Source organism: Colletotrichum tamarilloi (genome assembly GCF_030869305.1).
Source record: "Colletotrichum tamarilloi strain Tom-12 chromosome Unknown Scaffold_10.1, whole genome shotgun sequence".
NCBI lineage: Eukaryota > Fungi > Ascomycota > Sordariomycetes > Glomerellales > Glomerellaceae > Colletotrichum > Colletotrichum tamarilloi.
Genome location: NW_026849393.1, coordinates 1073501 through 1095860, shown reverse-complemented (window position 1 = coordinate 1095860; position 22360 = coordinate 1073501). Strand labels below are relative to the sequence as shown.

General features: G+C 54.4%; 6 protein-coding genes across 6 annotated transcripts; 2 read left to right on the top strand and 4 right to left on the bottom strand.

Moving 5' to 3' along the window:
• Window positions 1-1772: 1772 nt before the first annotated feature.
• Window positions 1773-3851, top strand: CTAM01_04512 (uncharacterized protein; the record flags this gene model as incomplete). Its single annotated transcript, XM_060520542.1, has 4 exons — window positions 1773-1845; window positions 1904-1971; window positions 2039-2206; window positions 2262-3851. 4 exons carry the CDS (start codon window positions 1773-1775, stop codon window positions 3849-3851), a joined length of 1899 nt encoding a protein of 632 aa, XP_060385187.1.
• A 523-nt stretch (window positions 3852-4374) lies between these two features.
• On the bottom strand, window positions 4375-6148 carry CTAM01_04511 (uncharacterized protein; the record flags this gene model as incomplete). Its single annotated transcript, XM_060520541.1, has 8 exons — window positions 4375-4553; window positions 4712-5011; window positions 5084-5254; window positions 5317-5467; window positions 5557-5584; window positions 5647-5678; window positions 5763-5978; window positions 6077-6148. The coding sequence occupies 8 exons, from the start codon at window positions 6146-6148 to the stop codon at window positions 4375-4377; spliced, it is 1149 nt and encodes a 382-aa protein (XP_060385186.1).
• Window positions 6149-6760: 612 nt separating this feature from the next.
• CTAM01_04510 (Sec8 exocyst complex component specific domain-containing protein) lies at window positions 6761-10044 on the top strand (the record flags this gene model as incomplete). Its single annotated transcript, XM_060520540.1, has 2 exons — window positions 6761-9333; window positions 9396-10044. 2 exons carry the CDS (start codon window positions 6761-6763, stop codon window positions 10042-10044), a joined length of 3222 nt encoding a protein of 1073 aa, XP_060385185.1.
• Window positions 10045-10523: 479 nt separating this feature from the next.
• Window positions 10524-12048, bottom strand: CTAM01_04509 (ribosome biogenesis protein ytm-1; the record flags this gene model as incomplete). Its single annotated transcript, XM_060520539.1, has 2 exons — window positions 10524-11878; window positions 11952-12048. 2 exons carry the CDS (start codon window positions 12046-12048, stop codon window positions 10524-10526), a joined length of 1452 nt encoding a protein of 483 aa, XP_060385184.1.
• A 722-nt stretch (window positions 12049-12770) lies between these two features.
• CTAM01_04508 (uncharacterized protein) lies at window positions 12771-15358 on the bottom strand (the record flags this gene model as incomplete). The annotated part of the gene is made up of 4 exons (XM_060520538.1): window positions 12771-13543; window positions 13598-14675; window positions 14730-15202; window positions 15277-15358. 4 exons carry the CDS (start codon window positions 15356-15358, stop codon window positions 12771-12773), a joined length of 2406 nt encoding a protein of 801 aa, XP_060385183.1.
• Window positions 15359-16739: 1381 nt separating this feature from the next.
• On the bottom strand, window positions 16740-18193 carry CTAM01_04507 (uncharacterized protein; the record flags this gene model as incomplete). Its single annotated transcript, XM_060520537.1, has 6 exons — window positions 16740-16873; window positions 16928-17326; window positions 17379-17727; window positions 17776-17859; window positions 17916-18088; window positions 18148-18193. 6 exons carry the CDS (start codon window positions 18191-18193, stop codon window positions 16740-16742), a joined length of 1185 nt encoding a protein of 394 aa, XP_060385182.1.
• Window positions 18194-22360: the final 4167 nt, after the last annotated feature.

Below are 22360 nucleotides of genomic sequence, written 5' to 3'. Positions count from 1 at the left end.
CCGTAAGTCAGGGCAAGCTTGTAACGGGTTGCGACCTCCTGTGCGGCTGGCGCATCTCCACCGGCGACTAGTGGGACCCTCTCAGTGCCTCCTTGGCGCGGCGCTAAGCCTGGCATGGCACATCTGAGGCCCCTGGACCTTGGAGAAGTCTTGGAAATCTTTCGGTCACCGCCTGCGATGCCGAAAGCAAGGACCACTGACCAAGTATTTCGCACCTTTCAGAGCACTTGGATTCGGTACCTTGAGGCTTGAGGTGGGCAGAGACCCCGTCATCTTTCCCACTATTAACCTTCTCTTCAGCTTGCCTGATCCAAGTCGTGTTATCGCCCAGCTGCCCACGGAGTATTACGTCGCAGATACACAGATGCGTGGAGACTGGAGTAAGGTAGATTCTCCCTTGCAGTACGTATCACTCGTTGAGATACGACTATCCATATACTGCGTAAGCCTGCACATTGTCTTGGCCAGCTTCGGCAAGGGAGAGAGGAATCCAACCCCGGCCAGCTTTTAAGAGAGTCGGTAAAAAAAGGCTTGTCTCCTAGCAGCAAACCTGGGAGGACCTGGGATGACAGCAAAAACGAGAGACGAGAATGAGGCGTGAGTGAGGATGTTCTCTGTAGAAAAGCAGGGGCACTCGTAGGCACGTCGTTTTAGTGCGATGAACAACGCAGCGCCGTCTCATGGGGAGGCCCTGCATACCTTAGCTTAGCACCATCGCACACCAAACACATTGTCTGGCGCCGACTCACTTGCCGTTGGCAACCAGAAATCTGCAAGGCAACGCAGCTAACGTTTGGCGCGTCGAATAAGGTCGCACGAAACTTGGATGGCAAGACAGACTGACGGGCGACAAGAAAGTCTGCAAGCCGGATCAAGGCCAGATCAAGGTCACGCTCGCAATCCTTCCATCTCTCTGGCATGCAAACGACGCAAGCACTCACACGACAGCTATCAGTGAGCACACCTCTTTCTAATCACGTAGCACACTTTGCATTCTCGCCCTCGCCCGTTGTATCCGTACGTCTCTTTCTCTCACTCCATCTCTCATGCATATCAAGGAAGCACTAAACACCAACCACTCCCACATCTTATTCTCCTCCTCCGCTTTCTTTCTTGTTCGCGATTCTCACGATGCTTCAGAAACAGCGGCTCTCGACCGATCTCTCTTCGCTTGCTTTTTTCGTCGCAAGATCGGCTGACTCGCCCCGGTTCATAGTACACTACAAAGTACCCCCCCTGGTGCTAAATTGCGGTTCCCCGGAGCTCCCCCAGCTATACCAAAACGGAAGAAAGTAAACAAAGGGCCCGAGCTTTGCGACGAAGCACCGTCCAACGCCCAACTCGACACTCGACCACGGCACCACAGTACCACGGCCAAAGTGGGAGACCAAGGGGGAAAAAAAGACCACTTTCACCTTGGACCAGGCCCTGGACTCCCGCTCGACAAGCGAACAAGCGAACAAGCCCGCCCGCTACCGCCGCTGTCCCAAGCAACCAGACTGCTGTCGATCCGCTTGCTTTATTAAACCCAATTGCTTTTGGTCCGCCCTAAATACACAAGCCAGGCCGTCCTGACTGACACACGACAGCCCGTTCCCTGGATACCCATTTCTTCTCTCGAAACTCTCCTAGCATACTGTCGCTTCGCCTGCGCAACTCTCTTCTCGAAATCCCTCGGTCTAGGACTCCCGGGTCGACCGTCGCCAGCTCCTCCCTCCCTCCCACTCCATCTTTGCTGCAAGGAATTCTGTTGAGCGAACAAAAACGATTCAATGACGTCCAAATCGGCCGCGATGGCCGACGAGGGTGTCGCCGAACACTATCAAGTTCTGGAGGAGCTCGGTCGTAAGTCTTGCCATTGTCTACGTCCTTTTGGAAACAATTGCGCTGACATGATGTCCAGGTGGAAGTTTCGGTGTCGTTTACAAAGCCATTGAAAAGGCCACTGGCGAGACGGTCGCCATCAAACATGTAAGTCGACGCATCGCATCTTCGACCTGGTGTACTACGAACAACAGACTAACAAAGGCCTGCGCAGATCGACCTCGAGTCAAGCGAAGATGACATTCAAGAGATCCAAGGCGAAATCGCTGTGCTGAGTACATGCGCGAGTTCCTTCGTCACGCAATACAAAGGCAGTTTCCTGCGCGGCCACAAGCTCTGGATCGTCATGGAATATCTTGGTGGTGGTTCATGTCTCGACTTGGTATGTCACTTGGCGCAACACGTTTGCCGGAGTCCGGCTAGCTAACATTCCTCAGCTCAAACCCGCCAACTTTGCCGAGGTCCACATCGCCATCATCTGTCGAGAGCTTCTTCGTGGTCTCGAATACCTCCACGCCGAGGGCAAAATCCACAGAGATATCAAGGCTGCCAATGTTCTCTTGTCCGAGGCAGGAAAAGTCAAGCTGGCCGATTTCGGCGTCGCCGCTCAATTGACCAATATCAAGTCCCAGCGGAACACCTTCGTCGGCACTCCTTTTTGGATGGCCCCCGAAGTCATCCAACAGGATGGCTATGGTTTTAAGGCAGACATCTGGTCTCTCGGAATCACTGCCATGGAGATGGCCAACGGCGAACCTCCCCTGGCGCACATTCATCCGATGAAAGTTTTGTTCCACATCCCAAAGAACTCTCCTCCACGACTGGAGAACAACTTCAGCAAGGACTTTAGGGATTTTGTTGCACAGTGCTTGGTCAAGGACTCTGATCGCAGGCCTTCGGCTAAAGATCTCCTCCGTCACCGATTCATTAGATCGGCGGGCAAAGTTGAGGCCCTTCAGGAGCTGATTGCGCGCAAGCAGATGTGGGATGCGAACCAGAACCGGAGGTCCCATCCCACCTTTTACCAAGAGACCCTGCATACCATGTCTTCCAGGGACGACACGGACGAATGGGTGTTTGACACGGTCAAGTCAGTGGCGCCAAAGCGGCCGAATGGTCATGCACGGAAGCCTTCCTACTTTGCGGCAGAGGAGGCCATGCGCCGGCTCGACCCCAAGGACGCGCCGCTCGGCCCTTCGTCACCCGCTCCCGGGACAGTTCGCCGGTCGACTGTGCGTCGCCAGCCCTCGAGCCGCCAGAGTTCCGGCACACAGATCCAAACAAACGGCTCGCCTCGCTCGACCGTCGCTAGACGGCCTTTACAACCAGACATGTCGTACGGTAACTCTGGGTCCTCCGTGCGGCTCTTCCGCCGGGTGCCCTCGGATGGCTCCGTCACCGCATGGGAGGACACTTCGCCTGAGGGTACTATGGGCAATGAGAACAAAGCACCGATGCGGGCAGCCGCGATTGATACCAATAGCAAAGAGGCGCTGCTTGGGCGGCGACTCTTTAACAGGGTCCTGGACCCTACCCTCGCCGAGCTTCACGCGCAGACGTCAGGCATGCAGAGGCGGGAGGCGCTTGCGAAGCTCACCGATGCCTTCGCGCTTTTGGACTCTGTTGATCCCGAGGGTGCCTACCACCTCATGCAGAACATGATGACAGCTGTCTCCCAGGATCCCAAGCTGAACCAGGCCTTGATGCCCCAGCAATCGGTCAAGATTCCGTCGGATGGCACTCCCCAAGGAACGGTTATCATCAGGAGCGCCGCTCCCACGCCATCAAGCAGCCCGACCAAGCTGATGATGGCAGCAAACAACCCACACCTCAAGAGCCATAGGAGGCGCAATGGGTCGATTGCGACACCCGAATCTGCCGAGAAGGAACGTAGCGAGAAGACGGCCGTGGAAGCCAAGTATCCCGGTCGCCCTCCCCGGCCCGGTATGGAGCACTGCAAGCAGCTATCGGACGTGCTTTACGGCCGGTGGACGGAGGGCTTGAGAATCAGATGGCCAGCGGTCTAGCTCCGATCTCTGTTTGGCGGTCATCTGAAGGATATGGGTAAAGATTGACACAACATTGTTATTCACGAGAAACATGCTGTATGATGAGAAGTGTATGAACACGTCGCAGCATACCGGGTTGGACAGCACACACAAAAAGCATTGGGAGAGAGTTTTCATTTCAGCTTTGGGCAGATTGGAGAGTTACCACTGAGGGTTAGGCTTGGTTTTCATTTTCTATCCGGATGGAAGACGCTGATGATGGGACTGACTTTTTTCCGTTGATGATCTTACTTTCACGACGGGATGAGTGTCTACACGCGGCCGATTCGGGTTTTCATGTTCGCTCTTCTGCTTCGCATTGGGTTTGGCGTTTTTTGGTGTCTTTATTTGGTAGTAGTTAGATACCTCCTAGGTAGCGTTAAGATTGCGTTTTTTCAACAATGAAAAGGCATTGGTTGCGGTATGATTCATGTTCCCGTTTGCGTGGAGATTGTGTGTAAAACATCGTGATTGATATTTGAATTGGCCAATAAGTAGTATCCTATGGCTCCTCCGCCAATGGGACATTCTTCATGGAGAGCTTTATTCTCCAGTTGATGAAGTCGTCCGTCAAGAGCTCCCCGTGCCCGGCCTCGTCGACTTTGAAGACTTCAATGGTGGGCTCGCCCGCCCGCCTGCGTATCCTCCACACGCCGTCATCGTTGATCGTCTGCCGAAGCCCTGCGACTGAGGGTTAGTGACGGCTTTATTCATACTCAAGCAGCTAATGTAGTAAAATCGGCACGACAGAAGGTAGGTTTAGAGGAAATATGGAAAAAGGAAAGTAAGAGAGTTCGAGATGAGAAGGGAGTAAGGGGGCAAGGGAGGAGAGAACCCACAAACGAGAAACTCGGCGGCGAAGTTGACGCACATGTCGCCATTCCACGTCGCTTTCCCGCGGCGCAGGACGGTATCGGGTATCTTTTCAGTCTCAATCTCCTCGACGTCGGTGAGGATGCCGTGGCGGTTGCGGAAGCCGACGATTATTTTGGGGACGCCAAGGAGGAAGGACTGGATCCAGAACTTCATGAGCTTGCGGTGGAAGTTGTCGACGTCGCGGTCGTCGCGGATGGCGAGGCTGGTCTTGAGCTCGACCCAGTTTGTGGGGGCGCCCTGCTTTTGGGGCTTCGAGTCCCAGACTTTGGAAAGGGTAGCGTAATGTCAATAGGCGATGACGATAAGCTGAGTGGGCGAGATGAGGGACAACGTACCGGCGTCGACTTCGCCGCCTATGCAGATTACGGTTTGTCCTATACCAGTCCTGACTACGGAGCAGTATTGGGCCTTGTTGTTCACCACCTCGACGTCTCTGTTCTCGATGTATTCTCTGGGTGTTTCGCCCCAGGTGTTGGGGAGCGTGGCCAACGTCTCGAACTTGTATCCTGAGTTTCCGATCAGCATACTTCATCTGTCTGGCAGAGGAAGAAGAGAGGCTCTAGTATACCCCAGAACTGCATCACTTCGGGCGGGATCGGTCCCCGTCTCTGCTGTGCGTTTTGCTGCTTCTGAGACGCCACTTTGTACTCGTGATTCTCTTCAATGTAACTATTCCAATTGTCAGTCTGGCCGGAAGGGATAGAATCGTCACGACGTTGCTGTGCTTGCCGTACATGCAGTCCTGATTTATGTTTTGGTCAGCTCAATTGTTTGTATGCGGAAGTTATGGGAGTGTGTTCATGCGCACTTGGTACAGCGTTGCGTTCATTTCAAAGCTAGCTGTGCTGTCAGCCCCCAATCATTTGAGTAAATCTGCAATGGTGGATGCAAGACTAACCCATCACGATCCTCAAAGGGCGAGGCCATGATCTGTTTTTCTCTTGGTTAGTTGTGCCTGGGACAGGGATAGCAGGAGTAACTTCATGCCTTGGTCATCATGCCACGCCATGTCACGATTTGGGCGTCAATCTTTTGACCCGTCTCCTCCTCGTGAGCCTTGATCGTCTTGAGAAGAGCTGTTAGGTGCTCGGGCTGAGAGTCGTCGTGCTTGATAAAGGTATCATAGCCTTTGGATAAGTCGGCGCCGAGGGTAGGTGGGTAGTAGTATCTCAATGAAGAGTCGCCTAGATGGAACTCATGGTTGTTGTCATATGAGAAGCAAGCAAACTCCTGATCCGTGTTAGTCACAATGTGTTAAGTTATTTCATTGATACATGAGACTCATGTTGACGAGATATCCACCGCAACAAGAAACCCGGGATGCATACCTTTGGTCGTTTGACCGGCTGGCTTGCGGCATAGAAACGCCCAATAGGCTGGATGGGGAATTGTTCCGACATGACGGCTGATGATGCAGCGTAGCACTTGGATCCGAATTTCAGAAGGCGTCGTGTTCTTCCAGCAGGCATCCCATTATTCAGGAGTCGGTGTGAGTAACGGGCTCGGTCGGCAGCCCCGGTCTCAAGCTTCGGTATCGGGAGTTGAGAAAGGAGCGTCTGCGGCGCAACGGTGCGTCAAGACGGCAGGGCGGGTCAATTGGCATGGAGTCCGTCCGGGGTTGGTGGAGAACTGATGCCGACCGCTGAAGCGAACCACTGATAGCCCTGGGTGACATCCAAACATCGCTGAAACATGCATGCGGACGGCTGGGCTAGAGCCATCCGGCACCCCTAGCTGCAGCGGGACGCCAGCACCTTCCAGGTTGACAAACCAGCTCCGTCCACTTCAACCACGAATACAACTTCATCAACTTGGAATCCTCACCCCCCTTCGCCCGATCACCTACAGATTGACAGCACGATTGACTCGAGAATAAGCGCCGCATCTCTCCTTCGAGCCGATCGTCGCTCCCTACCGATACTTGTCGGTCCTCACTCCCTGACGACCCCTCGTTCGCGATGCGATTCCCCTCCCTACCGACCTAATTCGCTATACATACCTGCTTCCGCACCATGTCCAATCGGTACGGCGGTGGCGGCGGCTACCGCAACGGCAACGGATATGGCAACTTTGGCAGGCAAGAAGAGGATTACGATCCATACGGGAATGGATATTCAGGCAGCGACAGAGGAGGCGGCGGTGACCGATACGCCGTGGGATCACCGCCAGCGATGAACCCCCGATCACCACCTACACTTCGAAGCGGCGGCCCACCGCCAGTCCGCAGCCGCGAGCGCATCCAGGAGACGAACGCGGAAAGACAGATTGGCCAGGTCCTTGAGCGCGTCAAGGTGGAGTGGCCGGCAATGTGCCAGACCGACTGCGTGCCCGTCCAGCTCGCCCTCCAGCTCCTCGACACCAGCTCCGTAGGCCGCGCGCACGACTACAACCAGTTCCGACAGACGCACGACTATCTGCAAAATTCCCTCAAAGGCATCGTCCACGAGCACCACCAGGGCTTCAACAGTTCGATCGGAACGTTCCACAAGATCCAGGGGAGCATCCAGGCCTCGCAGAAGAGGGTGCGCACGCTCAAGGACTCCCTGCTGACGTCCAAGGTGAGCCTCTGCACGTCGGACCCGGACCTTAAGAAGCTCTCGGCCACATCTCAGGCTTACGATGAGCTGCTCACCACGCTTAACGAGCTGGAGGAGCTGCGTCTGGTGCCGGATCAACTAGAAGCCCGCATCTCCGAGAAGCGCTTCCTAAGCGCAGTCGAGGTCTTGCAGAATGCTCTGCGCAAACTGAGGAAACCAGAGCTGGACGATATCGGTGCTCTGAGCGATCTGAGGGGCTACCTTGCCAATCAGGATACAGCACTCATGGACATCTTGGTTGAGGAGCTTCATGAGCACCTGTACCTCAAGTCGCCGTATTGTCAAGAGCGGTGGCAGAACCTCGCCAAGACTCAAGGCGCTCTCAAGGAGGGCAATTACGAATCAATCACCATTGCTCCTTTCCACCAGGTCTTGGACGCCATGGATTTCGAAGCATCGGCGACTGAAGATCCGGCCAAAAACCCGGAGGCTGACACCTTCTCATACGTGTCACTGCTCGTGGAGTCCCTTAACAAATTGGGAAGATTAGAGACGGCTGTTGACACCCTCAAGCAGAGACTACCTGTCGAGCTGTTTACCATTGTGAATGAGACACTTAACGAGGTCGACCAACGGCATCCTAGCTCATTACGCGGCGGCTCGACCAACTCTCAGGGACTGCACATCTACGGCAGTCGAGAGACCCAAATGAGAGCAGATGTCATTTACGATCTCCTGTGGACGCTTTTTGGCAAGTTTGAGGCTATTGCTGAGGGTCACCGCGTGTTCCACGAGGCGATCAAGGCCCTCATCCGACGAGAAGGCGCTGGAAACAACAGCGCCCTGTTGGGTAGCTTCAAGGAGCTTTGGAATCTCTACCAGAACGAGATTCGCTCTTTGCTGCACAACTACGTCACCACGGACGCCGACGTGTACCAGTTTAGTACATCACCAAAGCTTGGGACCAATGCCAATGGCAAAAAGGATGCCGCTAGAGAGCACCTATTCAAGTTTTCTGAGGGCGACCCCAAAGCTGTTGATATGACGACTGAATACGAGGCTCTTGAGAGCATTATCCGATCTGCCGTTCCCGGCTTGACTGACACTTCTCGGAAGGCCGGGGCTGACAAGAAGCGACCAGTACCCGAGGGCAGCACTAAGAGAGGAGGAGGCGCTACAGGTTGGGAGAACAAGCAGACAACTGGTACATACAAGTCTCTGGTCGAGCCCAGCGTCTTCAACATGAGCTTGCTCCTCCCTCCTACTCTTGTCTTCCTTCAGCGTCTCAAGATGATTGTACCACCGGGCTCAGATCTTGCCACCAGCACATTGACGTCCTTCTTGGATAACTTCCTGGTCAACGTCTTCCAGCCTCAGCTGGATGAGACTCTCGGAAAGTTGAGCGATACCATCTTTGGCGAAGCTGATACATTTTTACAAGACCAGGAATGGACTCAAGTTGCCAGACGCCCCGTCTTCAAGGGCACGACAGCTTTCTTTGCCATTGTCACAGCTTTCTGCCGCATGCTGGGCACCATCCCACACGATCAGGCTTTGAGCACGCTCATCATTACCCAGATGATGAGATACTACGACCGTGCTTTTGGATGGTACAAGTCCCTTGTGAGTAAAACTCAGGCGCAACCAGACAAACCCACAAGGCTACGCATGTCCGCAGCGATGGCTCTAGAGGAGGGCGATGTCCAAGAAACTATCAAGCAACTGTGGACATCGGACACACTGGAGCGCGAACTTCTCGAGAAGGAAGTCGGTTTGCTCATTGTTCAGACCAATGAGAAGCGCATGGAGATGGCCGACATCATCCAAGACAAGGACACCATCTCTTCTCTTTGTCTTTTATATACCAGCATGAAGTGGCTTGCAGTCAAGATCTCAGGTCTGCGTCACATTACTCGCAACGAATCCGACTCTTCCCGCCCAAACATGAACCGAGGCTCGAGCAAGCGGTGGACGCTCATGAACGACCCCAACAAGGCGACAAACGAAGATGGACCTGTGTGTCTGCCAATGACGCAGGAGACCGTCCAGTAAGTTTTCTTCTCTTCTTGAAGTCCCCATGCCATTCTTGCCTTGCTAACACAAATACCAGGGCTTTCGATGGAATCGTCTCGTCGTTTGAAGAACTTGCCGGCACCGCGCTCTTGACCCTCCACATGGAGATTCGATGCGAAATTATCTACTCCCTCCGCACTGCCCTGTCCACCGACACGGCCCCCTATCTTCTCGACCAGGAAGTTACGGAGCCTGATCCGCAAATCCTCAATCTCAACTCGGACCTCGTCCTCTACGATGAGACCATTGCGCGATACCTTCGCGCCAAGGAAACGGCCTTCATCCGCACCGGTCTGGGCTTGCTCATCAACGACTACCTAGTCACCAACGCTGCCTTTGTCTCGCCCATGAACGCAAAGGGATGCGGCCGCATGCAGCTCAACATCTTGGTCCTGCAGCAGAACCTCAAGAACGTGGAGGAGGGCGTCGACCTCGCGCGCGCGTCAAATTACTTTGCCCTCTTTGACAAGGGACCCGACGCTATTGTCGAAAAGGCCAGCGAAGATAAGGACAAGGACGAGCACGCGGACCCGTCTGACACATTTAGCTACGAAGAGCTGAGGACGCTGCTGGAACTGTGCTTTAGCGAGCAGCTGTCCAACCCCGAGCGGGGGATCGCCAGCGCCGCCAAGAGGCAGATGGCGGATAAGATGCTTGGGCTTAGCGAGCACATGTGGCAGACTTAGAAGAAGGAGAGAGAAGTGGTCTGTTTTTTCACGGCTGATGATGTGTAGTTGATTCGATCACGGCTGGCTGGCTATGGTCTAACTATACTTGCACTTTGCGAGGCGTTCAGGAGAGGTAGAGAAACAGAGAAAGAGGGTTACTGACATCATCTGGACTTGCCCTATCATGTGGTTTCGGTCCTACTGCGTGGCTACGACACACACACCAGAGTTGTCGTTTCCGATTCATCACCGAAATCTGGGAGAAATGACACCCTGCAAGTCTTTATGAAATTTTGGGGGGGTATTATTCTTGTAGTCTATAGCTTTTTCAATGCCAGCAAACTTTTCCCAACCACATGTACACGAAAACACAGGCACACAATTCGTAATTCTTCCGCATCCACCTTTTCTCGTCCTTCCATCTCTCTCATACATTTCACCCATACATCCCGCCACTCAGACTCGCAGCACCCCAGCACCATCCATCACCAATCCTCTCACGAAGAAGCAACGAGATCTCTCCCCCTGTTGATCTGCACCTTCTTGTCCTCGCCACCGCTGACCAGACCCCACGTCTGGTCCCACGCGAGGCCAAACACCTTGACGCCCTCGCCGCCGGCGGGCGCCTTCTTGCCCTTGAGCCACTCCCGACCGATGGAGTAGACGGCCTCGCTGACGCTGCCGCCGCCCTCGTCCTTTGTCGCGGGCCGCACGCTCCGCAGATCCCAGATCTTGACGGTGCCGTCGTGCGACGCCGACGCCAGGCTGTAGTCGTTGTCCGGGGAGGGCGCGAGCGCCGAGACCATGTTGGCGTGGCCGCGGAGGGTGAGGACCGAGGTGGCGGACGCCGTGGCGCGGGGGTCGAGGAGGGTGACGTGGCGGGCCGAGGAGCCGGCGGCCACGAGGGAGGAGTTGCGCGGCATGGGCGCGAGGCAGAGGAGCGGGTGGAGGGTGGTGAGGGTGGAGACGACGGAGGCGGTGGTGAGGTCGAGGGTGCGGAGGGTGTGGTCCGCCGATACGGAGTAGGCGACGGTGGCGTCGGTGGGGTGGAAGGCGGCGCCCGTGACGGAGGCGTCGGCGGCGTGGGCCTGGATCATGGCCAGGGCGCCCTTTTGCGGGACGGTGACGGACGAGTTGGAGAGCTTGGCGCGCTTGACGCTGCTGGCGTGGGTGGCGGGGATGTCGTCGGCGTCGACGTCCGGGCTGCCCTTTTTCGAGGCCAGCCAGAGGCCGACGCGGCCGTCGGCGGAGGCGGTGAGCATCTTCTTGGAGGCGCCGTGGACGGCGAGCGAGTTGATCATCTTCTTGTGGCCGTGGAGCTCGAGCGTGGGCTTGAGCTCGCCCGAGAAGCGGTCGGCCGACTCGGCGTACTTCCAGACGACGACCTTCTGGTCCAGGCCGACGGAGGCGATCTGCGTCGACGAGAGGAATTTGGCGTCCGTCAGGAGCTTGGCGTGGCCACCGGCGCGGGCCGAGGGGGAGGTCGCGAGGCACTGGCCGGAGCCGTCCCAGATGCGGACGAGGCCGTCGTAGCCGGCGGAGAGGATGCGGTCTTGGCCGTGGGCGAGGGCGTCGCCGGACCAGCGGCCCGCGGCCGAGGTGGCGGAGAGTACGTCGACGGCGGCGACCCAGTCGTCGTGCTCAAAGGATGCCTCGTAGACGGGGGGCAGCAGACTGCGGACGTACTGCAACGTGAGCGTCGTCTCGAAGGAGAGGCCATTCTCCTTGAGGTATTCTTCGATCGTGGTCCGTAGGTAGGTTCCGTTGACGAGGAAGTCGAGAGGCACGGGGGAGGAGGTGTTGAGCATGGACTCGGAGTTCAATATCCTTGAGAGGCCATATCGCTTGATGTCTATAGATGAGTTGTACAAGGTCAGAGTCTGTGGGAAGCCAGTAGGTTGGGATATCCGGTCGGGCATGCATACCTGCGGGCACAATCAACTGCCTCTTGCTCTCGTCCAACTGCAAATCCTCATGCGTTGTCGTGAAGTTCACCTTCACCTGGGCCACTGAGGACTCCATTGCGAAGAGGGTCTGAAATCTTTCTTGTTGCGATTGGCTCAAAGCTTCCGAGTGAGAATCGAAATTGAACCTAATATTCGTAAATACCGGACAGTTTGGTTGCTTTATACCCTGTGATAAAGTAATAGTCCGAGGGCAGCGAGAGTGGCTTCGATTGGTTTCCCGTATGTTGGAGTTCGGTGGTTGATAGACGGGGCATTTCCAATTTTTTTTTTCCTTTCCCCAAGCTTGATGTCAGCCTTGCAGGAGACTTCCACCCCGCCGAGCTAGGCATATCCAATCATGGCTCCAGCGCAAAAAAGGGACCAACGCTAGGGCCAGCAGGCTGAACAATGCCCCGCATCCGCTGACTTCCGCACAGGGGCTTGAGGACGTACTCAGTATCAAGTCACAAGGGACCGACTTACTACCCTGCGCAACGGGCTTGTCCGCTATCACAATCAAACACAAGTTGGACCGATGACGTTAATGGCCTTTTCCGCTGTCCAGGTCACTCATTCGGCTACTGAAACCACCATTGTATACTAAATTGCTTAGGAAAGAATCTGTGCCTGTTTTGAGCTACCTTGTCGAGATCGGAATCCTTGATCTCATATCCACCAGGGCTTTCGCCCGGTCCATTGCCAACCCATGAACCATTTCCAAGTAATCATACATACTGAAGGCACGCTGCCTGAAAAACGAAGGACAACGCCCGTCGTGTCAGTATCAGCCAGGCTGATTCAGACGGCGTTGTCAAGAGCAACTTGCTCCTTGCTCGCCTCTAAAATGAAGGCCTCCTCAATGGCGGACCTCCGGCGGAACACCCTTAGCCAACGCTCACCCCAGCGGCGAAGCAGGGCATCGCGTTGACCGGCTCCGTCCATCTCCTCCATCATCTCGTCCTTGCTGCCTGAAGCCCAGCTAACTAGCGCATCCTCCATCGCTTTGAAGAGATCGCGCATCGCCTTGGTGTCTCTCTCCTTCAAATCCTCGTCGGCCTCGGCCTCCTTGGTCAGAAGTTGTCTGACGCGGCCAGTCACCTTGGACACGGTACCAAACACCAGCTCAAAGACGTGAGGCTGCGCCAAAGAATCGCCCGAAGATTGTCCTTGCACGTGGCTGCCTCCGGAGAGAGCCCACTCAATGACCGAAATGGGCAAAAGGATCGAGTAGTTCAAAAGCTTTTCGACGATGGAAATGGCAACACCGGGTTGCGCCGCCCAGTACGACATGACTGCAGTAATGATTTGGGACTTAGCCGCCTCGGATGCCGCGCCAACGTCGAGCAGACGATCCTTGGTGCGCTCAATGCACGCGAGTACGTGACTGAGCGACTTGGACCCGACCCAGCACACGGCTGTGACAAAGACATCGGTGCTCGTCACCAAAGGATCCAGACTGCGCTCTATCGCAAGTGAGTGGATCCGTTCGATAATCGGCTGGAACTCTTCGTCAGGTGCTTTGCGTCTCAGCAGAGCAGCGATCTCGCGACCCTCTGCAGAAAAGGGCGTACCTGTCGTATCTGTCAGTCTACTAAACTTCTCGCTAATCGCAGCTCGTCACTTACTCTCATCACTAAACTTGAAGTCTGGAACATCCTTTTCCTTCTCGGGCCCAATCAGTGATTGGTATGGCTCGGGCAGTGTGCCCTTGATACGCTGAGCGAAACTGAGCCGGATCTCCTTGTCGAGAGCGCCAATAATGAATGCCTTCTGAGGGTGAAGGTCAGGCAGATACACGTCATCAACCCACTCCGTCCACTTCCAGGTGAAGCCAAAGTTGCTCAAGTGATGCGAGAACCAGTCAACAAACCTCTGAGAGAGCTCCAGGTCGATTCGGCTAGAGTTGCGGTACATGTGCCGGATTGCTCGACCCAAGCTGGGAGCAATTGCCGCAGGCGCAATCTTGCAGGCCTCGGTCAGGACTGAGTGGTAGTAAACAAGCTTGTGTTCCGGAAGTGGAAGCTGGAAGAGTTGTGAAAACACGGCATCTACAGCTACATCCTCGGGCTTCCACGTTGAGCGGCCAGTTTCGACGTCCCGAAGTCTGTCAAAGGGGGTTGCACGCTTGACGAAAGTTGAGTCTGAGAAGTAGCAATCTAGGTCAATAAGATACCGCGCAGTAACGTTGCGGTTGAAGTCGAGAATGTTAATCGTATCAACCAGGCCATCTCTGACCAGCGACGCGGCAATATCCGTGACAGGTGGGACAGACTCGACGTCCTGAGTGCTATAAACCGAATAGTAGACTTCAGGGAATAGCGGTCTTAATCCAGCGACAATCTTCTCGGGTACTGTGATGGTGGGGAGGGTATGCTTTGTAGCATTATCCAGCTTCTCTTGTGCTTCGATCTCCTCTAGGGGCAGCTTCCAGGGCCTAGGCAGGCAAGATAGCTCCCAGCCGTTGGCCGCTTCATGCTGCAGTTGCTTTTGGAGCATGCCGATGAAGCTCATGGACCCGGTAGGCTGGTCCTGCTTCTCGGCGAGGTACGGATCGATCAGAACTTGCAGGGCGTGAGGCTCTGAGGCAATGATTTCGGTCTTGTCCATCAGGTCGGCGGCTTTTTGGAGCCACTGATCGGGCGTTGCTGACATGATGTACGGAATCGTGAGAAGAATAATCTTCACAAGCTCGGTGCCAATGGTCTACAAGGATGTTAGCAACTTGGGTAAACATAGCGAAGGACAAAGGATATCTACGTCATCAGAGCTCGCGGTTTGCAAGTCTACCGCTCGGCCAAATAGCTCCTCGAGGACGGGGAAAATTCCCTCGCCATCCAAAGAGCTTTGTAGGCACGCAAGCAACTTGAGATAGAGCTTCACATCTCTCCATTCACCCGCTTGGATCTTCTCTTGAGTCGCGACGCTCAGCTTGGTGAGAACCTCATCCACAATCTCGGGCTTCAGCGTGTTCACGAGAAGAACCACACCAGCGACGAACGGTGTCTTGAGCGGTTGCTCTAGCGACAGCTGTAAGACGAGACTGACGAAGCTCTCGCGGAGTTCGGCGTCCTCTGCGTTTTCGGCGACGACGTGCGCGATGCCTTGGACCTCTTCATGCCAGCGTCGCAGCGGGGATTCGGCGAGAGAGAGGAGCTGTCTTCGCACTCTCACAGGAAGGGGCGCAGTATCGATCCTTCGTCGCGACTGTCGGTGATCGTTATCGTCGTCGTCTGTCGTAGCCAGAGTCAGTTGGCGAGATTGCGCTGAAACAGAGACAAGGTGCACAATGGGGAGAAAGGCTCACCTCGATACCTTCTCTTCCTGTTGTTGTAGCCTCCACCGCCGCCACCGCCACCATGATAACGTCTTCTCTCGTAGTCGCCCATATCAACCAGCTGCGTATTTGATGATTGGGCAAGGTTAGATATGGTGATGGTGTGTGTGAGAAGGCCAATTGGTAAACCGGGGACGAGATCTTTCAGTTGCACGTAGCCTCGAGGCAGGATCCATCGAAAAGTGACGGAGCAAAGACGCGAGCTTCCCCTGCTAGCAACTGTGAGTTCAGGTACTAAGGCAGGTGCAGGCCGCGTCCATTGGCCCCAGTGAGCCCCTGCCTGCCCGCCAAGACCACCAGACGTTGCGTTTTGGCCTGAGGCAGAACCACACAGACACAGGACACACCCAGGTTCCCGCTAGAGCCATAGCTAGGTACCTCACTCGTATCCTCACGTTGTGTGAATGCCTCTCTGTACACCCGACCTCACTAAATGGTCTCTTGGCTTCAAGTTTCTACTTTCGGCGGTCGAGAATAATACATCATCACATGCAAACAAGTGTGAAACAATACCAGCCATGAGCCCAGAATGAAGAATAGAGTCGATTGCCTGGCAGTTGTTCTGCTAGGCCACTCCGAGCCAAATTCATAATAGCAGCCTTTCCCAATGTCTGAGCAAAGTAGCCAGTCCCGACCCTTTTAATTGACCTCCTTGGCTCGCCGTCGTTGCGTTGCCATAAATAAACAGAGAAAGCTAAAATCTTTTCCTCGGAATCATGCCTAATACCAATCCAGACCTACCGCCCACGTCTCCCAACCAACAGGAGAGGGCATCCCGACTCCAGAGCTTCCTCCTTTCTCTACCAGCAACCATGAGATGATTTAACCCCATAATCGTACGTAGTATCTTCCCTGCACTCCCGAGTTCTGATAATTGAGGAAGTCTTGCCAGACCATACTGAGTGACGAGAAGACGAAGAAAGGCGAGGCTGAACCGTCCAGACAATCGTTTGCCAAAGCGTCCTGAAGCGTTTTCGATAATAAGGTGAAGAACAAATTGAAAGCCATTCAGAATCCTGTATCGTGATATAGTCCAGAATGGCGTCTTTCGCAATACGCAGCAATACAGCCTCCTATGAAAAGGTGGTCATGTATTGCGGGATCCGTAGGCGTACCCCAATAGCCCAGTTCTTGCCGTGCCTCCTCTACACTGTAGTGGAAGGGCCGACACTTGACGAAGCACAAGATACCTCGCAAATCCTCGCCAGTAAGCCTTTGCGCTTTGAGCATTCGATGCAGTCCAGCTTCAAGTCGTCATCGCACGTGTAACATCTCATCGTCATTTGGTCCATCGTCCGGTCGAGGCCGATGCCCCTACATTTCATGCAAGAACTCCATCTCGGTGTGCGCTGGTCGAACGATAGGCTTGCAGCCGAGATAAGTCGGGAACGATCCACGAGTGCGCTGAGTTCCTGGACAAGTCTTCGGCTGGCTCAATCCAATTTGGCCATCATGTCGGCCTTTGGGATCGGAGTAAAGTTGTCAATGTCCAATCCTCTTCCTGCGAGTACGGGCTTGATGTGCGCGGGCACCAACTGGTGGTTCAGGTTCGGGGCAATCGATAGTTCTAGCAAAGTTGTCAGAAATTACGAAGCGAACGTAATCGGAGTAGAATGCTGACCATGTCGAGTGAAGTCGAAAAGAGGTGGCAGATCCCGAATCTCGCCGCTTTGATGACGAGAGTCGGGCAATCTCGTGCTCGGGTCTCTCAGCTCATCAAAGAAAGGATGAACCATGGCTTCCACAGCCGCTTGTCTCTCGGTAGGGGTGTACTCAAGAAGGCGCGCGATCAAGTCAATGGCGTTCGCATCTGCCTTCCTAAAGACCTTAGCGAAGGGGTGCGGCTTGATCTGTGGGAATTTGTGTTCCATGTAGTTAGGGTTCATGGTGCGAATCTGCTCTCGTGTTGGAGTGCCCAGGACCTTGATGATCTCGACTAATTGATCAATGCCTGACTCTCCAGGGAAGAGGGGTTGTCCGAGCATCAGTTCTGCCATAACACAACCGGTAGACCATACGTCTGTCATAAAATGTTAGCATTAGGGGTTCGCCGACGGTATCAATGAGCTCACCAATCTTGGTAGTGTAGTTTGTGGCACCAAAAATCAGTTCTGGTGCACGGTAGTATCGAGAGCAGATATACGACACATTTGGCTCGTTCTCGACCAAGATCTTGGCGCTACCGAAATCGCAAAGCTTCAAGATGCCTGAAGTAGGATCAAGGAGAAGGTTTTGAGGCTTGATATCACGATGGCAAATGCCTTGAGAATGGATGTAGGCGAGGGCGCGGAAGAGCTGGTAGATGTAAAGCTTAACCTCGAGAATGGGCATTGTCGTCTTCATCTTGTTGAAGAAACGGGACGCACGGTAAACGGTCTCGGGAACGAACTCCTGGACAAGGTTGAGATACACCTCATCTTTCTGTGTCGTGTCAGCATATATTCGGGTTCGGGCATAGACAATGCTTACGCGTTCGCCGTTGGAGTAGTAAAACGCCTTCAGCTGTACGATGTTGGGATGCCGGACAATCCGCATGATCTGCAGTTCTCGGTTCTTTGGACAAGTCAGCATGCCATAGCAAAACATGGTCGGTAGATAGTATGGCGAACCTTGAACCTCTTGTCCTGGAGGACACGCTTGATAGCCGCATCTTCTCCTGAAGGCGAGAGCTTGGTCTGGAAGACGACACCAAAAGAGCCGTTGCCAACAATCTTGCATTGCGTGTACTGGAGATCTCTTGTCTCTCCAGTGATCCCGTCCTGGACCTTTTCGCGAATAACCTCTGGCAGTCACGTTAGTATGGCCATGGAAGGAATTGGTTTCCAGCTGGCTGTAGCTTACCTCCCATTCTGAGAGTGTTGAAGGCGGCGGGGCGGTTCTGCGCCATGGCTCGGAAGGTGTTGTCAGCACGGCAAAGCCCTGCTATTGTTGGCCGATGTTGGGCAAGTTGAGATCGAGAGGAGTGAGGGGTAACGGATCCGAGACTCGAAGGCGGGCCGTGATGGGCAGCGGAGGACGAGAACTATGCTTCGCTGGCGTGGGATTCGTGCAAGGGTGATTGCACGAGAGTGAAGTAGGGAGCCGACGAACCAATCGCTTGCTTCGAGAGCCAAAGAAATGGATGCAGGTGTGGTCGCGAGGCAGGTTGTAATTGAGAGCGGCGCCGGTAGCGGATTCGCGTCGGGGATCGGTTCAGTCTCGCCCGCTAAGGGAATTTTGGATTTGTGTCAAAGTCGACGTTGAGCAATCTCCGGGGAGCTGATGATTTGGTTGATTAGCAGCCCGTCTGGCAGTGTAAGATTCGAACAAGTCGGTGGTGATTGATAGGTTGACGATGGAGCAGGGTATGGAGCGTGTTGTGCGACGAGCAGTGATGAGCGAGGATGACGGACGGACGGTCGAGGGGTGCGGGGTGGGGAGGTATTTTGACAGGGAGAGGGAGAAAATGGCAGGGCAGGGGAATATGAATGATGGCGACGATGCAAGGCGAATGGTGGCAAGGCGAGGAGCAGAAGAAGCGGAAGTATTGGAAGAGGTGAGGTAGCAGCCAGCGGAGGAAGAGGAGGGCAGAGCAAGCCAGGACAGGACAGGTTTAGGACGTGGAAGACAGACAAGACAGAGAGGATAAGAGGGGGTGGGCAGTGTTGTGTGTATATGCGCTGCGCTATGCATGCAGTACGCAGTGAGGTGATTTTTCGCTCAGGCAGAGGGGAAAATGCCAGGTACGTGCAGGCTGGTAGTGCGAGCGAAGCAGCTACCTTACCTAGAAACACCTTGGGCGGAAACTAAGGTCACCACCACACAGCAAAGACCACTTCTCTCGCGTGTAGGTGAGCTGCTAATGACGGGCCGAGAAACAGGGAAAGATTCGGCGGGTTGCGGTCCAGCGTTGTGGAAGCGAGTGGTGAAGAAGGAGGAAGTGGACTGGGAAGGGGGAATGTGGTGATGACGGCACAGTACGTCGCTGAGGGGCAGGGCAGGCGGATCAAGCAAGCTCAAGGATAGTGATGATGGTGCTGTTTCTGCCTCATGGGACACGAAGTGAAAGGAATTGGATGGAGGAGGGCTAGCTAGAGGGAGAAAGGCAAGAATTACTTACAATGACTGGAAATTGTCGACGAAGGCGGGATTGTAGGAAGACAAGAAAGATGGTAGAATGAACCTTTCTCCTCTCGTGGTGCTCTCAGAGTAGTTGCGGCCGGCGGCTACAGGCAAGGTGCGTTGAAAGAGAAAGAAATGGAGCAGAGGCGATGACTGCCTGGGGGAGCTTTGGTTTGCTGGGGTGGGTGGTGGTCTGCGGGTGCGGGTGCGGTGCGGGTGGGCAGACGGGAGACAGTGCTTCTTCGGGCGGCGAAGGAGGATCGTGAGGTTTGGAACCGAAGTGGTTTCGAGGACAGATGGGTGTGATGGCTGGTGGCTGATGGAGGGGAGCTTTGCGTTGAGGTATCTGTATGTTGGAGACGACGAAAGTCGAGGCGAAATGCCAGTTGAAGGTGAGAAGAGGAAGAGCAATGCACGGGGGGGTGAGAGGTTTGGTGAAGTTCAGGTTAGGTACCCAAGAGGTGGGAGAAGGAGGATGTTGTCACGCCGTTTAGAGAAACGCGAGGTGGGTTGGTTGGTGGGAAGGAGTGGTCGGTGGTGGAGACGTGGATTGAAGTAAGCAAGGTAAGGTAAGGTAAGGTATCCGTGAGGTACGAGGGAAGGCACGCCTGGCACGCCTGGCACGGCAGGGGAGAGGTAGGGAGGTACTTCGAAAGAGGGGCAGCAGCCCGCAGCCCGCAGCCCGGGGTGGATTGTGCGTCTTGGTCTTGCTCTGTGGTCTTTTGCCTTTTGGGCTTGAGGCCTCGCGGACCACACGGCAGGGCAGACTAGCGCGCGCAGCTGGACGAGGAATGACGGAGTGCGTCCCAAGTCCAGTCACTGGGACAAGGGGGGTGGCCTAGGTACCTACCTTACTTAGGTACTGACCTTACCTGAGCCTTGGGGTGCTGAAGTATGTACATCTCAGTACGGCACGAGGGGGAGGGGATATCAATGAAATAAGATAAAATAAAAATGCATCAGAAAATGCATACCTAGGCAAACGAACTGAAGCTATCGTCGCCATCCATGGCAAGATGTCTCAGTACCTTTTACTTCATCATTGCTACTTGCCGCGGCTACCTCAGTACGACTCTGCCAGGATACCACATCGCCATCAACTTCACGTTTGACAATTCTCCTCGGCCCACTATCAAGTTATGTTCAATTAGACGCCCCTCATGATAGATCTTGCACGGACTCTGGTTCCCGGCCTTCCTTCTCTTCATCCGCCTTCTTCGCGATACCCTCATTCTCAGTGTGACTGCCTAGTGCCTGAGTTGCTCGCAATTTAATGACTGAACAGAGCACACGCTCAACACAATTTGGTGTCTACGGTGACAGTTCGAACGACGTTAAACAGGCAAGTCACTAGAGTATTCTCAGGCTTGTCAACACCATGGACTCCCGCAAGACTGCTTCCTCAAGGTTGTCGGGCCTATCCCACAAAGCAACAGACAAAGTACCTAAAGCGGCTCCCAGAAGTGGCAACAAGAGATCCCAGCTTGATCGTCTGAACCACACTCGAGATTGAACGTTGACCCGAATAGACAGTAAGATATCGAATGCCATGCAACTGTCCATACACAATGGAAACGACATTATTAGTCGAAGCAAGTGATGTAGTCCAGGACATGTCGCCGAGAACGTGAGGGTACACTACGGTTCTCGAAGGAGCAGACCACCCGGGATCCAGAGAGGGGCCGTGCTCAAGGTGCCGGAAAGTAGCTCAAGGTTGCGTGCGGTTCGGGAGAGAACCGCAGCACTTCATTACTGAAGAGCTTCCAAACTTTGGCATTGAGGGATGTTGCGTTGCAGAGCCAGATGGGTATGGTTTTGTCGAGTCTCGACGCAAGTCAAACTTGAGATGATCTACGCACGACACGCTGCTTTTGCTCGAGGCAGGTTGAAAGACAACAGAGCCGGACAACAACAGGTAATAAGTGATGAGCAGCCTGCAATGAACGAGCTCTGGTCCAAAGATACAGCATGCAGTCGCCCAGGAAAGCCGCGAGAAAGTACTCAAGTATCCATCCGTAAACAGTTCAAAGTAGGTAGGTAGGTACCTTACGTTTGGCACCCAACCCTGGGACTTGATCGACCAGGAAGAGTGCCGCTACGCAACAAAACACCAACGGCAGAATCAGCAACTCAAGTCGATAAATCTGCCCGCCCACAACGGGTAGAGAGCAGATCAAATGGATGTCTTTTTCTTCTGTGCTGTTGTCTATCTTCCGTTGACAAACCCATCGAGTCTACCTTGTTACAGAGTGCCTAATGTAGAGTCCAGGCTGAGTCCAGAGCTCTGGTGAGGTGGGGACCAAGCACCGGCGGGACACGCAGTTCGAATGGCTCCAGGTTAGCCTTTCATTGTCGTCCCCTCGTCGTCTCCAGACAAGGACCCGCTGCACCAGGCTTGCTCATGTGCTCATTTTGAGACGGGGAGGCAGGCGCTAAAACTCGGCAAGCGGAAGTCAAAAAAGCCAATGGATGTGTACGCAGTACCTCCCTGTCTGCTCCTCCAGCTGTCAACCGGGCTTGCCTCAGTAAGGTACCTGCCGTGCTGTTTCCCAGCTGTCCAGGTCTTCCAAGCCAGCTACGAACATTTGAATACGTACTCTTCTGTCTTATTCTTCTCAATGGAAGCTAGGTACCTACCACCTAACATAGTGCCTACCTCAAGTACACATGTGTCTTCCGTCATGGTAAGGTAGGTGGCACAGTAAATACCATGGCCGTTCACTCGTTCTGCCTTAGCTGATTTTATACCTTCAAGTACTCTGTACCCGACGTGGTCAGCAAGTAACTTAGGGTAAGGTAGGCACGCACGCAGGCACATGGGGTAGTATGCATCTGCGTGCCTACCTGAAGAGAAACTTGGGTTCGGACTGGGCTTCCCATTTGCAAGGAAAAGCGAAAGAAAAGAATCAATACGATACGAATCTTTTCCACACATTCATCACAATCTTTAGAG